This window comes from Heliconius melpomene, chromosome 15 (genome assembly GCF_056956725.1).
Source record: "Heliconius melpomene rosina isolate 202511_hmr_F chromosome 15, ASM5695672v1, whole genome shotgun sequence".
In the NCBI taxonomy this organism is placed as follows: domain Eukaryota; kingdom Metazoa; phylum Arthropoda; class Insecta; order Lepidoptera; family Nymphalidae; genus Heliconius; species Heliconius melpomene.
In genome coordinates this window covers 10,017,313-10,033,996 of record NC_140403.1, presented here as the reverse complement: position 1 = coordinate 10,033,996, position 16,684 = coordinate 10,017,313, and the positions used below count along the sequence as shown (strand labels likewise).

Sequence of the window (16,684 nt, the reverse complement as noted above, 5' to 3'; positions counted from 1 at the left end):
TCATGGATTTGTACAAATACATTATAATAGCCAATTTAAAAAAAAATGTAAAATAGGAACAGGCACCTGTAAGCCTGTGGCAATAATTTATTAACTGACTTCCGTAAGGAAGAGGTTAACAATTCGACTGCATTTTTTTATGTTTTAAACTTTCTGGGTGAACTGACAGGGTGAACCGATTTTTATGATTCTTTTCTTGTTTGAAAGCTAGTGCTTCCGGTGTGATCCCATTTTATTTGGTCCATTCTGGACAATGTTTACTAAAGCAGAAAAGTGAAAGCAAGAAATTTTAAATATAAAATCATTTTCGGAACGAGTATCGAACCTACAACCATTGTATTTACGGTCTACTCTTACCTCACTGCGCCAGGACGGCTTATAAAAATATAATAATATTAAAAACATATTTGACAAGTCTACAGTAAGCCATGACGACCGAAACCTAGACTTTCCGTATTGTGGTCAAGGTCTTGTTAAGTTAACTTCATTTTCATAATAACTATACGGCTTAAGGGTAGTTTTAGATGTTTCAATTACGATTTTTATTGAACCATAAACGGATATACAAAATATTTGTGAATTGGTTTATAAAAATATATTTTTATACTTAACGGTTACGAATCGTATCCAATTTTTTCAATATTTTTTTTCAAAACACCTGCCGTCCACAAAAAACCAAGTCCACAAAAAATAATATAACTATAGCTTATACTGTATCCAGCGAGCTGGGCCGAGGGAACCTGCTGGAGTGTTAAACGTAAAATTCCTTTTTTTCCGTTCCCGTACTAATTTTGTGATATCCGTTTTAAGTGCTCCTTTACTCTCCTTAAGAAAATTTATACAAAATTTTAGCTTTCTACTTCGCCTAGTGCCGTCTGTGCGTTGTCTGTCAGTCACTTAGTATCAGAAGAGATCCATTTATTTTTAGATCCATTTTTTTTTTCTATTGAAAGTTTTTTAGCTTTACACTGTATCCCACACATAACAGTGTAGACAGAGGAACCGTGCGACAGACCATTCCCATTAAGACACTTCCATTACCAACTTTGGCATTGCATGTTGAGTGGCGGACATAAATATAATAACTTTGTTTATAATAACAAAAAAATCACTAAACTTATCCAAAATATATTAATATTATGGATTTTTATTGAAAAAATGGATAAAACGTGAAAATTTTGATGTAAACTCACCCTAACTACTTGTTATCAGAGCCAGTACGTTTTGAGCTCTCGTAGAGAGTGTACGTCGTTTCAGTAAAATAACACTAACGAAATATAAGTGACAGTGTTGTGATAATGTGAATAATGGATATATAGTGATTTTAATCATGATTGTGATTGTACTATGCATGTTTATAGGTAAGTGTAATATTTACCTTGCGGCTCAAAGTTATTTTATAGGTGAAACTTGTGGTTATAAGTTATTTTAAGCTCGTTATTTCAGTTGTTTGTAATGCAATTGTGATTAAATAACTAAATTAATTAAAAATGTTGTACTTTTTTAATTTTTACAAATATAATTTGCGTAGGCCCGTGATGATGTTTTACATTGTTTAATTGATTTGGTTAGAATAAAAAATATTTTACAGTAAGTTTTAATATAAATATATTATTTTAGTATGGGCTTAGTATATTAATATCAATTAATAATTTTTATAAAATGATTTCATGTGGAATGCTTTCAAAAGTTATTCTTGAAATTAAATATATACATTTTTCTGACTTCTTCTTCTGTGTAGTCATAATGTGGTGATATTATCGAGCTGATGATGATGACATGTGTGTAGTCTCACGCTTGTACCCCTGCATCATGACTGGCCGCAAAAAAATCTGTTTGAGTATGTTGAAGCCTACATACAGCAGTCGACAAGAACAGGCTGATGATTATAATACCTATTCTCAAAATAGTCTTTCTTGTTTCTAACAACAACAAATGAAAATTTTAAATTAAAAGTAAAAAATAAAAATAAAATAATTAAAAAAATTACCGACTTCTAAACTTTTAAAGCCTAATCTATAAACCTAAAAAAAATTAAATTGTAGATTTTTCTTTAATTACTTGTAAGTTAAGAAAATTGAAAATTAATAAGTGAAATTGTTCATACATAATACCTTTTCTATTTAAAATCCGTGATTTTAGAATTCGCAATATTGTCTATAATGATAATATTCATTGCAATTGCGCATAACAGCATACGATTCGTCGTTTTATGTGTGCTCATAGATATAATGAATATGAATCGCTCTGTAATGCACTTCTAGGTACACTTCAGGGAAATACGTACAAATAGTGTAACTTTTAGTTAACGAGCTTACTAAACAAGCGAAATTGCCTGGCTTCGTCTTTAAATAAGTTTTTATTTTTAATAATATCAAACACTATAATTATAACGTTTTTCACTACAATTTTAATGTAAATGCAAATTTAATTGCAACTAAGTTTAGGAGGTATAAGTGTGTTTTCGAATAATTTCACAAATGAGAATTTTTAACACGAATATATTTGACCTATGGGAAGAGAGGCCATTGTGATCTGTGTGGGTTCGATGCCTTGCCAAACGCTGTCTTGCTGCACTGAAACCCTAAGAACTAGTATCTCTTAGTTCTAGTCTTCTAGTATTTTATATTCTGTTAAAAATACGTTCATTAAAAAAATATCTTGGTTTCACGGTATCGTATCGTACTTTTTTAGGGTACAATTTTCCCTTCCGGTTACCGCGCTGTTTGAAATATACTGTGAAATTATAAAATAATATTTGTATAAAATTTTTGGCCCTTTATGTTTTCGTTTATAAAATGTTTAATGTAATGTGTGTTTAAACGATCCTTTTGGTTTACATTTTGTGAGATAGAGTTTTTAACTCTAATGTGAGGGAAGAGTCGATTTGGTAGTGTATTGTGAATATGATTACATTCTTCTTGCTATTCTCCTATATTCAATGTAGGCAGAAGATACCTATTATGAAACAGTCTGATTCTAGCACCGCCTATTTTCAAAACATTTTATGTTGAATAACGGAACTTAACGCCGCACGTCTTGTTATTACAGCGAGGAAATGAAAATTATTAATTCCTCCTACATGTATAAGTACTATGTACGTCTAAATTCAATTAATTTTGTCAACTCCATTATCTTACAATCACAAATACAAAATCTCTACCTCTAAATAACATTCAATTTTCACATTTCACAGAATTGTTTCTTCAAATGCGTAAGGCATTTACGTGGTGTGGTTAAGCCTAACTCATTAGTACCAGACCGGGCTCCGGCCCTCCGCAAGACAAATTACGGCGCTACCAACGCTACGTCTTGATAAATCCTGTTTATATACATATATGTATATATGTATGTATATATGTGGATAGGTATATGAAGCACTAGCTTTCAAATAAAAAATAACAAATTGCAAAAAAAGTCATGCTCAATTTTATGTAGGTTTTCTTGATTTTTCTATTAAATTTTGGTGATTAGTTTTTATTTAAGTACAAGAAAGTATTTAGGAAATTCAGTATTTTAAGAAATAATAAATTACTTAAAATAAAAAAAACATCGTATTTCAAATTATCAACTAAAAAAAGAAAGAGGGAGAAAGAGAAAGATATTATACACTACTCGTCTGTGTATGCGACTGTCGCGCCTGCGCACGTCTCATTTAACGGTTTTATTCCACGCATTTTTCTTACGGTTTTACTATCACATTTTTTTCAGTTCGGTCACGCAGCGAAATCGCTATCCCTTCCAAGCCTGCCGTAAGGAACTTCGTTCCAATAATCAGTAAGAAACAAGCATTAAATAATAAATAAAAAAGGAACATTTGGATCGAAAACCTCATTTTTTACAGAAGTCGGTTAAAAATCGGTATTGTCAGTTTAACCGGAAGACGCTATAGGTAGTTCTACTTCCTCCACACTATTATTATAAAAATACTATTAGAAATGACCTTTTACCTTCACCTAAATACGTTTAATGTGTCAGAAAATATACGTTTCATTTCAATGTGAGTTTAGTCTATCGAAAAATAGTGTTATTATAGTAATCTATGAAATACATACATTTAACTTTAAGTAAGGCCGCCGTGACGCAGAGGCACAAGGTTGTGACTGTAACGTGACGGTTGTGGGTTCGATCCTACTCGCGGGAATGAATTATTTCTTAATATTTTCATTGCTTCGCTCTGGTTTTTTTTTTATTCAATAAAGTATATTTTACTTTCAAATTACAAAAGGAATACGTTATGCCGGCGTAAAACACATTTCTTAGTTTCACTACATAAAAAAAATCTCCGTATCCCACCGCATTCCGCCCAATATTTCCGACATTGCGTGAGTGACGGAACCCAACACTGTGCCTAGTCCACTGAAGGCTAGTTAATGTAAAAACTTTACTAAATGACCAGTTATATAAATATATTATATTCTATACTATAGTTATTAGATTTCTGTTACAATATTCACACAGCCACGCCCGCCATATATCATTTGAGACGTTGCGGTTTGAACTCGAGATAAATTGCATCTTTAACACTTTGTCTAGATAAAACCGTCTAAGTACTAAATCTTAGTCATTATTTTGTGGATTATATTGAGTTGTCTTATGTTTATATAAAAAATAGCTATTTATAGTACCCGTGATTTGCTGAAATGAGCTAGATTTTTTTTATTATTTTTGTTGGTAGTTTCACTTACACTTTCTCTGTGATAAGACATTCCGTTCCCCACGTTCCGGCCGACTTTCAAGATATTGCGTGTTGAGTGGCGCATCTCACTTTGACTCTCTATGAGAGTGAGAAGGCAAAATAATGAATTACCCCAATAAGGATCTAAATCTTCAACCGTCGCAGTAGAATCAGATACTATGCTACTGCTCCACGATGGCCTCATATATTTGCGCTTTTTATCAGTTGTTATTGTAAATGCGATTATGCGTTTGATTCCCACTCGGAGAAATGAAATATTTAATATTTTCATTTTTTTTACTCTGGTGTCGAGGCAAATCACGGCATGGAGTGTCTTAACACTAGGTTCCCTCTGCTACCCTGCTGTGTAAAAAAAAATGTTAATTAATTTGACATATCTTCTGGCACTAGGGGTGGGTCAAGTGGTAAAGACCACACCGGCAAAGCCGCAAGTTAGAAGGTAGTTAGTTATAAGTACATTATCGAGTTCATAACACTATAACCAAGAGTTTATTTTCGAGTTGGGAAGTTAGCGCGAGGGAATTATAAGGGTGGCCGGTTCTCTAACTAGGGATCCCAATAACCTTTATCTTCCATGTAAATTATATACAGGCTTGGCTATATAAAGCTGTGTAATAGATTGCTTCACCAGTTGGTGGCGATTCATTACTTTCTTTATAGAGGAAGTAAATATATTTCATTTGAAAATTCTGCATTAGACAAAAGCTTAATGAAAAGAAAAATAATAAATAAAAAATTAAAATCCTATTGTACTGAACCTTTGAATGTGCCGAAATCACCTTTTACAACAACTTTCAGGTATAGTTGAATTTTCGAATTGATTTTACAAAAGAATTCAATACAATTTAAAAAGTTACAATTAAAAAATATTTTAAGCAACTATAACTTTAAAAGTATATCTACCACGAATAAACTGAAAACTATATGAAACTATGCATAATATAAATAGTAAAAGAAAAAAAATATCTTCACACACACTTTTTTATACCGCAAGCAAACACTTGAAACAACTTCTGAGTTTTTTTTAACATAATTTAGTACTCCGAGTGAGAATAAAACTCACAACCACCGAATCTATATAATCAAACGTTAGAGCTATGGCCTCAAATATATTATTCTGACATCAAACCTAATCTGTAATCACTATTGAATAACATAAATGGCAAGTGTCACAAGCCAACGCGCCAACACAGTCACTACCAGCTCTATGAAATTTGATTTTAATCAAAGGTCGGCGTTAATTTGCAAGTTATGAACTTATTTAATATTAAAGATCCAATATCCGATGAATTCGAAGTGGTAATTTATATGTATTTAATTATTATCGTTTATAGATCGGTATCTGTTTCTATATATATTTATGGATGTGTAAAATGTGTTTTTTGTATTGAACTTTTAGAATATCCAGGACTAACTTACAAAGGTGCGAATGGAAAGGTCTCCTGCACGAAGGGTTCCGTACAATTATCTATAAAAATCAGCAAAAAATCACGTTTCTTGTATAGGAGTATTTGTTTAATTCTTTTCTAGTATTTGCTGTTATAGCGGCAACAGAAATACATAATCAGTGAAAATTTTAATTTCCAACTAGAGCTGATGACAGACGCAGCGGAGGCTTAGTGATAGGGCTACACTTTGGGTTGCTGGAGTGGAAAATAAAATAATCCAATAAGAAGCAACTTAATGTATGTTAAAATTGAAATTTTGAACTATCATATAGCTATCTATATTACACCCTTAAGATGTCGAATATTTTTTTTTTACTTTATATGGTTATCCCGCATATATCATATAGGAAATTTAGTGTTTTACCCTCCTCTTCCAAATAATTATTACTTTTTTTTTAATGTAAACTTAGAAATAACTCGTTAAAATGAGAACTTCGGTATCACAAACCCAGGCCGTCTTATCTCAGAGTGCGGAGACTTTTATGATTAAACTTTGGACACTGTCTAAGTGCCTGTTCAGTAAAATATAAGATTTTACGTTTTAAAAGGAAATACCTTTTAGGTATTTAAGTTAGACCTAGTAATGAACTATAAAATTGTACAGTTATAAGAAAATATAACTTTTTGTCACAGTTGTAGATATTTAAAGATATTTAATTATTTTAAAAAATATTAAATAATTGTGTGTTATTCAACACTCATGACTTGGATGGTTTCCAGAAAAATTGAAAAAAAAGAGCGAAATGACTTATCACTACTATTTTCTACTCTTTTATTTTCTAAAGTAAATATAGAATATTTATAGTGATTGAGAATCCGCTCACCTAGCCGATGGACTCACGCCGTCATATAGATTACTGGACTAGACTATAGCATCATTATTCGTGATAATGATACTAAAAAGCAAGCTGAAGACAAAATGGGGAGTAGTTTGTTAGCTTCTCCACCAGGGCCTACAAGAATGGACACCTTCAGTAATGAAGAATACTACGAAGAGTACATTTCTAAGTAAACTAAAGGTACTTCACCAAAATATCACCTTATATAATACAGGCAGTATAAAAAACAGTTCAGTGTTTCATTTGTGGTGTTTCGAGCGTGCCAAGAGTATAATCAGTATTTTAGAGATCAAAATAAGCTTTTGACAGTTCATTAGAGACATTCTTGTAATACACATTGTCGACTAATTAAATTCTTGAAGCAAATACATCGTCGATTGAGCATAAGCGATGGTAGCAAATACACGAAATTATATAATATTGTAGGCAGAGGGAATCTGGGAACCTAGTATTAAGATATTCAGTTCCAATTAAGAAACTTCTGTTACTGACTTTCTTTGAATGTTCCCTTCCTTTGAGAACCTTTCTATGTGTGGGATACAGCGTGAATTATTTTTTTATAACATTATATCACACCTGGCTACTATTAAAAATCTATCTTTATCAATATTTATCTTTAAGGCCTCATTTTTCAACCTATTGAGTAGCAGAACTCCGTTCACTTATTATTTTTTATGAAATAAAAATGAACAGAGTGACAAATCACTACATTTAATAATTCAATTAATTTAATATTAACGATTTTTTGGTCTTGTTTGCATAGACACCTTTTTTAAGAAAAATAAAACCGTAGCGTCTGGCGCTCCGTTCTCTCTGACTAACCTAGATTTAGATTACATTAGATACTAAATTAAAAGCGACATAAGAAAATTTGAGGGAAAGTGGGCAGGCATTAGGCCCACCACCGTTTAAAGCCGCATGCGGCACGACTGCCCTCACAGGCCTTACAGAATGCTATTGATCTACTATGTAACTAAGATTGTATTAAGCGTATAATCAAAGCTTATATAGCTTATAGTTCCACATTGTATCTTTGCAAAGGCAAGCATACACAAAAGATGAAAAGTCAATAGCGCTTTCCAAGGTGTTCATTGTTCAGATATAAACGCAATTATAGTTAAATTGCCTGATTTTTACATAATAGGAATGAAAATAGTAAAAGCCTATTATGTAAAATTGAAATTTCGTTTTGTTACAACAAATAACTGGTTGTCTGTAAAGTCGTTTTACGGACGCTATTTTTAAGAAAATATTGATGAAAAAAATTGCATTTATTGCGCTCTTGTAAAAAGAAGAAAAAAAAATGTATTGATCTTTTGTCCTTTTGCTGCTTTACTACGCTAAAATCTGAAGCGTAATAAAAATAAAAAGTTACTTGTATCATTTTTTAAAAAATATTCATAAAATAAATATAATTTTCGTGTTTCTCCGAGGCATCATTAGCTTACCTTTATGTAAACGGACGAACAGCGACCAAATTATCATATTTGGTTTTACAAAAAGATTGTAATAAGATACTTGACCCTTGAGAAAGTCATTAGAATTACAAATGACGTTTCTTTTTTGAGACAAACTTGTCAGGTTAGCCGTGACGTGTAAATTATAATCTTATGAAAATAATATGTATATATTTCTCACAAATATTTTTAGAATACGAGTAACATATGGCTTAGTAGTTAAGTCTCTTAGAAACTTTTGGAGATATTGTATGTTGACTTGCGTAATTTAACATCCCGCTTTCTGCTTACTAATAAGAATGAAAATAATTAATTTCTGTTAGTAGAAATTAAACTCACACTACTACAGCCTACTTAACTTCATATTACTAGTGATTCAATGGTTTTTTTAATGACCTAGTCTATTCTAGACTTACTAAAGGATTACAAAAGGTGACTTTCTTGAGAGCCCTGCGCCCGCTTTCACAGTTGAAGTTCCATTTTAATAGTGTTTGATGATCAAAGAAGTTGTAATATGAATTTTTCATAAGAATTTTTCAAGTGTGAAAATGGAAATCGTGGGTTAAGTTTTTATTTGGAAAGCTTTTAGAAATGGCCTCTATTATAGGATAGACAGAATGTGCAATGCGATTATTTATGTAGGATGGTTTTAAATTCAAATTCTACATTAGGTTTTTTAAATTTTTTTTTAAATTTAATTTAATACTTTTACATTTTAAAAACTTAAAATATTTACTCGTTTCAAAAAAAAAATAGGCTTAATTATGGCTAAAAAATAGGCTTAAGTTAAACGATTTTTAACATGTCTTAATCTTATACATTACTTATCAGATATATTTTTACACAAACTTATTTGTTAATTAGGAAAATATTTAACCTGTTACTGATTTTATTCACGTTGAGCCTTAAATTACTAGCTTATGCCTCCCGCTTTGCCTCAACTAGAGTAGACCAGAATTTATTACTATTATTTTAGAAAATAATAGCTATTAAATTATCAATATCTGTATCTAATAATAAATAACTACTTTCAATAATGAAATGTAACGTCAAAGCGTAATTCCACTAAAAGCTCAGGTAAACTTAAATAGAGCTGGACTTTCAAAAGAAATTGAAAAGATTTTGGATAAAAGATTTCTTGGTTCCGGCAGAAATTCTGTCACTGGAATATATTAAATATTCTCAAATAAGATTTTGTAAAGAAAGTTCTTTATTCGTGGAAAGGTGAGGTTGAATTCTAAGTCAAACGTAGTAAATGTGGCGATACAAATGGACATGTAATTCAATTAATAATTATTTAAATCTTTTCTTCAAGAATGATTAATATTTGAATTACTTCTTCTGTCAGTCAAACGGCAATATCTTAAAAATTAAACGGAAAATGGGGAACAGAGCATGTTTAACTAGATTCTTTAAGCCCACCCTGGAGGAAAATAGGCCTGTATAGAATTTTAAAAGTATTTCTCCTCTCTAATGAGACAGAGTTCCGCCGTCTGATTGTACTGATACTTTGATCTTTATCTATCTCGCTACGCGCTTCTTTTTTTCCAGTTAGCTATTTTTTTCCAAAAAAAAAAGCCAAAAAAAAAAGTTATGCAGAATGTGTAAAATATAATCTTGGAATTATTTATATTGATTTTGTTATCATTTTATTAAATTGGATTTTATAATATTTGTTACTGATTTGAAAAAACCTTACCACTAATCAAATAAAGTTTATAACAGAAAATATCAATAATCCTTTCAACTTCATAAAATTTAATATAAAAAGTAAAGTAATAATATAGAGTATTGACTCTACCTGTATTTTAATCAAAGTGCACAGAGTGAACAGTTTTAGAGTTTAGTAAAGTTTTTAAATATTAGAGTTAGTGAACTTTAGTTAAATATAATTTTAATGTTTAAATATGGTAGTTCATGGCATCTGTATAGAAGAAAGCAATGGCTTGTATTTTTTCTATTAATTTAAATCAATCATTAAAATTTTCTTTTTTTAGCTTTGTAATCATTATCTCTCGTATTAAGCCCTGGTTAATATAAGGAAAACAATGTATATAGGCAAAGAGAAACTTGTTTTAAATCTCTCCGTTTTCTCGTGTCCAATTTCGAGGTACGAGACATGGTAAGTGGCGGAATCCATTGTCTACACCCTCCGTCAGTAAAATATTTAATATTGATCCTGAAAAATATTTTTGTTTAACTTATAATAAACATATACCACGACTATATATTTATTATAGCCAAAGTAAAATATATTTATATGGAACAAATTTCAAATAATATTTTCCCGGAACATAATACCAATAGTTTCTTTTAGTATCTTTAGAAAACATACTTCGTCGTGTAACATCACGAGGCGCGTCGTTGAAATAAATTGGTGTTTCCTTTAAAAATAAGAACTTACTAAAGAAACCTGTGACATTGGTATATTACTAAATTGCGCCAAGTCTTATACATTTTATATTATATTTACTACAGAAATGGGCCAGATGGGCCGACGACATACTCGTAAAGAGGTTGGCGGGAAGCGGATGGGTCCGAAAAGCTGGGGATGGAATGTCGTGGCGAGAATTGGGGAAGGCCTATGTCCAGCAGTGGACAAAAGATGGCTGTTGATGATGATGATGATGATGATGATTTACTATAGTAAAGGAGCCGTTACTGCTCAGTAAGATAGCGACTGACAGTAAACGCGATGGTTGCATGATAATAAACATGTATCAGTTATAATTTAAAAAACTAAAAAACACGTTTTTCTACGCCAAGTGCTATAGAATGTTCTCGGAGCTACAAATTATATGAGCCTAAACTTGAATGGCTTTCTAGTAACCTCTGAAGAGTTTCAATATTCAGGTCCTGGCTCCATCATTACTGCAACTTGTTTATAGCATGATTATGTGTCACCTAGGCTACATATAACTGCCAAGATTTATGAGGATATAATTATTACAAGTGGTTCAAATTCAGATTCGTAGGTAATAACATAGCTAAAATTACGTAGATAAAAATAACAGTTTTTTTTCTAATGACAAAATGCGGCGTTGAGTTCTATTTTTCTGCATTTTTAAAAAGTTCTTATAAATCAGAACTGATTAGATAAAATTTGGGTAAGCTCAGTAATGGACAACCCAGTTACGGATATGTCAACCCAATTATGGATATGTCAGTATATGGACAACTCAGTTATGGATATGTCCGTGGGTCGTAGACAACCCATGGACATATCCATGGGACAAGACGTGACGTTGAGTTCCGCTACTCAACTCACAATATCTCGAAACTTCGGTGGAAGTGATGGGCGGGGTCTTAACACTAGGCATCGAGGGCATACCTTGTTTTATGCGGGACACGTGAATATTATAAAAAACTAAAGTAAAATAAATAATAAAAAACCTCTAACTCTATCTACGCAACTCTATGACTTAATTTCAACGCTGTTACTACAAGTATGGGTGAATTTGAAACTAAGTTGTCAGAGTTGTTACGGAGGAAGGAAATTTTAACTTGGAATGCGTGCTCAAAGTTTGTACTGTGTATTTTTGAAAACATTCTCAACTTAATAATTAAGTAAAAACTAAGCGAAGAAGACAATTTTTTATACGACTCTCTTTTATTTCTATGGTTTATTTTTCAGGTCAGTAGGGGCACAAGCCTGTAACTGTAAACGCATCAGGTAGTGGGTTCATTCCCACTCGAGGAAATGAGGAAAGGTAAAGGCAAAATGCGGCGTTGAGTTTTGTCACTCAACACGCTATGCCTACAAAACTAGGCGGAAAGTGGGAATTATCTTATTAGGAACGAAGTTTCTTAATATTAGGTTCCCAGGTTGCCTGAAATATTATTTTTAGACTAGACTAAAAATATATATATTTCTAATATATTTTAAAAGAAATTGCAACTTGTAACTATTGTGTTTCTTTAATTAAAATTCCGACATATTGAAACTCACAGCCATCATGCTAAAAATCATATTTACAAAATAATATAACTAAAAAGTATATTTTTAAGATTTTTAAATAATTAAAGAACACAGTTTATATAAATAGTTAAACAGTGACGCTCACAACGAGGTCCTGGGAAACGCCCGTATAGCTAGATTTAATAAATCATGAAAGAATGTTTATGTGCAAAAGGCTTTTAAGAATATAGCATACCTTGGAAGTAAAATGACAACGTCTAGGCAACTTTAAGTAACAAGAAGTGGTTTTTTTTTTCAGTTCTATACTTTATCACGTATATAGTAGGGTAAGCAAAGAGAATAGAGTGTCAAGACAGTCTTCTCCGTTCTTGGTCTGAATTTGAGGCATTATGTGGCACTGGTGACGAAACTTAACTCCGTCCACAATTATGTACGGCAAATCATTATTGAGTCTTGAATATAGAACCTTTATAATTTTGACGAAATATGTTTTTCTTATCAGGTTCTCATTTTTTCAACATGTAACAGGGTAGACAGAGGGAATATAGTGTTACGATATATCCTAGGCCGTGTTAAATGGTGGAGCTCAATGTCAATGTAAAGGATTATATTGGAAAATAATTTAAATATAATCATTCTCGCGAGTGGCCAAAGAATCCACAGCAAACCTTCACAGTCAGAAACTGTCTCATTCCGCAACAGCGAACTATGTTTTTAATTCATTTAGTTAATACTATTTAATTTTTCATTTACTTTTCCTATACTTAATACTTTTAAAATATGAAGAACTTACCTTTACAAATGAACAAATCAGTTATCTGGCATTACGTTGCAAATACTCGCTGGATTTCTGTGCTAGATTGCAATCTTGTTTCTCGAAATCCTAGTTCTTTAGTGAACAACAAGGCAGCTCTTTTGTCACTTCTGTAAGCGTTAAGACGGGATATATTTTTACGGATTTTAGTTTAAAACAGATGAAACAGTAAAAAAGTTTGTTGCTAGGTAGCTAGTTTTTTAAGGATATTTTTTTCCAGCTTCCTGCTGTATCCCGCATATTGCAAAAAAAAGAAGAAAAAGAAAGAAAAAGCAGAAGATATAATAAAAAAAATTGTGTGCTTAAAATTAACACTGAACTTATTATAATAAAAAATAATAATAATTTGTTCGGCGCAATTTAAAAACATTGTCTATAATGTAGAGGATATCTACAACACATTACACATAAACAAATCTAGAAATCATTATACTAGGTCATTAATTATTAAGTTTCGAGGTGTCGTAGCGTAGGGGCACAAGAATTTAACTATAACGCGACAGTTGTGAATTCGATTCTCACACGTACCAAGCCAAAACCTCAAAAAATCGGCAGTTTAGAAAGAAGTGTCTATTATTAGGTTCCCTCTGCCTACTGCTAATAACGGTGTCCATCGCGATACTAAAACTAAAAATTAATTATCATATTAGGTAATCATTATAGAAGGAATCAAACTCACATTCTTTGTATAAAACATCTACTGCACGCCATGATGACATCAAAACAGTTACTATATTAACACCAAGCCTATCCTAGTATTTGCTTACGTACACACAAATATATACGGTTCCAATTAACTTTGATTGGCAACTTGAGTACGCGAACGTATGTACACACGAGTATGTACCAGTAGGTGTAAAGTCTACACCTAATCCTTATTGATTGAATGACCTGTTTGCCTTACTGCACTTAGATATTTTAACAATATAAAACTGTAGAGCCTAAAGTATTCTTACTGTAGTTAGGGTTGTGGGTTCGATCCATATTCTTTATAAGAATTATAAAATGCTCCGTTGAGTTTATAGTTGACAAAATCAAGTTTTACTTTGTCATATCAGGTCGAAAAAATGTAAATTATTCTTTCGCCAATATTTCAAGACATTACATCTTAAATGGCGGATCTCAACACCGTCCTTCGTCTATCAGAGTTTTTTACTCAATTGAAAATAAATTGACAATAACAGTTCAAATTATTGATTACAACATGATTGCGCATTAAATATAAAATATTCAGAATTCGTCTCTACCTTGCAGCATTCAGTATATAATTCAACAAATATACTCGTGCATACACAATTAGCTTTGAAGTGAAAAATTGTATGTAATATATTTAGTTAAATTATGTAGTACCTTTGAAGCACGGTACTTGAATTTATTTATAATTCATAATATAAATGAATCATTTTAACGAGGTAGATTCATCAATATTTTCATACTAATTAATTAAGTGATGAATGCAGGCTTCATTGTGGTTTGTAAATGATAGTTTTGGATTCGTTTCTTTCCAATTTTGAGTAATTATTATTTTTTTTTATTTAAAATATATTTACAATTGTTGCTAGTTTTTACTTCACTCAAGAAACCAAGTTCCTCTTTTTTAGTTGTAACAATCTAATATATTGTAAAACAGATCTTAGATCGCGTGTAAAACAGATCTCAGAGTCGCTAGATTAAATTTCTCTAATGAAAAAAGTTTCACATTATATACCGCATGTAACAAGATACGCAGATAAAGAAGCTAAGACACTCCATTCTCCGATTTCCACATGAATTCGAAACTGTCTTAACCAGAGCAAAGAAATGAAAATAATTTATTGTTCAAGCGGAAACCGAACTTATAATCATTACGTTTATAATCAAACACTGTAAAAATAAGCTAACCACTAAACCCAAAGAGAGTCATTTATAAAGAAAAGTCTCTACAACCAAATATTTTTATTTTGTTCTGCTAGTTTATTTTGTTCCAGTACCGTCACGTTAGACACGCCATTAGGCATGTAGGTCTCAGTTGCTTACAGGCTGTACAGCGACCAATTTTTCCAGACGTTTATTTAGTAAGAAAGTTATGAGTTTTATTGGGGTAATATACTTTCATTATGTGTACAGAAGATCTCTATTTTCTGCCTAGCCTGCCTGCTTGTAATCAGGCCAGATAACTTTGTCTATACTAGTTGCAAACTAATTATAGAGTTTGGTTTTGTATTATAATGGTTGTATTGAATACATTTATTTAAACTCGCTAATTCCATATTTTTTTTTTTAATTTAAATTATACAGATAAATTACAAGTAAAAATATTCTATTTAATTATAAGCAACAACGAATGGATAGATGCATCACATACCGAACCCCTAGGCTTCAAAAAATCATTTCATTATAATAAAATTAAAAATTGTGCCCATAGAACTGGTTTTTCATTTTTTAGTCAACAAAATTAAATTAAAAATGTTGTAACTCTGCCCAATATAGAGTTACGTCACGCAACTTACTTCTGAAGGTAAAGGGGATAATAAAGTAATTTGTCGGTACTTTATCTTTCAGCAGTTTGTAATAGAACAATAGCTTTCATGGTTTCAGAATTTTGTTTTAAAATTTCGAGCGCAATTTGTACAAACAAAAAGCAGCTTTACGATTTTTAGGCTTTCGTAACCCACTAGGGTTTGACATGAAGTGAGACTCGGGAAAATAAAATATTTAATATTTTCATTCTCTCGTTTTGGTAATGGGCCAAATCACGGCGTTAAGTTCCGTCACTCAACAAGTAATGCCTTAAGAATTCAATAGAAAGTTGGGAACGGAAGTGTCTAAATGGTAAAATAAGTCAACACTAGGTTTCCAGGTTCCCTCTGCCTAGTCTAGTATAAGTGGAAGCTTATATAACATATAGTAGTAAAGTTTGTATGTCAAAATATATTCAGTACAGTCGTATCTAAAATTAAACGTAATCAAATATTAGAGACAAAGTACAACATAACTCAAACTGGAATACGTACCAAATTAAAATGTTTATTTAATATGCCCGCAAACTTTGCCTTTTGAACGTAAAGCAATTTGTGCTGTACTATGGAATATATAGAGTTCTTGTAACTCACTCACTAACGGAATAAAATATTGGTTATACATAAACTTTGTGAATATGATTAAGGTCTAAATTTAACTAAAATAAATATGACCCTCGGGCCCGAATAGTTTTCTTTAAGCAAGAAAATAGACTAACCCTATACAAGCCCTTAGGTAATGTCATACCTTCGTCATTACTCAGGCTTGGGTCGACTCCCTTCAGTTTTATGACATGTTCGAATACTTTTTTTATTGCTGTTATAATAAATGTGACTTTGTAACTTGGAAGTAATGTTACAAGGCGTCTAAGAGATTGCCTGAGATTTTGTCATTTTTATGGGGAACGTGGTGATATATTATGTTTTGAATTTCAACTTTTTAAAATCAATTCTAAAAATTGATTTTATTATTTTATTAAAACAAAATAGCTACAGGTATTTTTCACATA

The 16,684-nt window shown here is 31.5% G+C and overlaps 1 protein-coding gene across 1 annotated transcript in view; it reads left to right on the top strand.

Moving 5' to 3' along the window:
* Window positions 1-1,222: 1,222 nt before the first annotated feature.
* The window catches only part of LOC146531669 (uncharacterized), a 74,790-nt gene continuing 59,328 nt past the window's right edge, over window positions 1,223-16,684 (top strand). Inside the window, exon 1 of the mRNA XM_085198726.1 lies at window positions 1,223-1,361. Within this exon, the coding sequence (XP_085054852.1) occupies window positions 1,331-1,361 (31 nt within the window). The 5' untranslated portion in view covers window positions 1,223-1,330. The remainder of the gene's footprint in view (window positions 1,362-16,684) is intronic.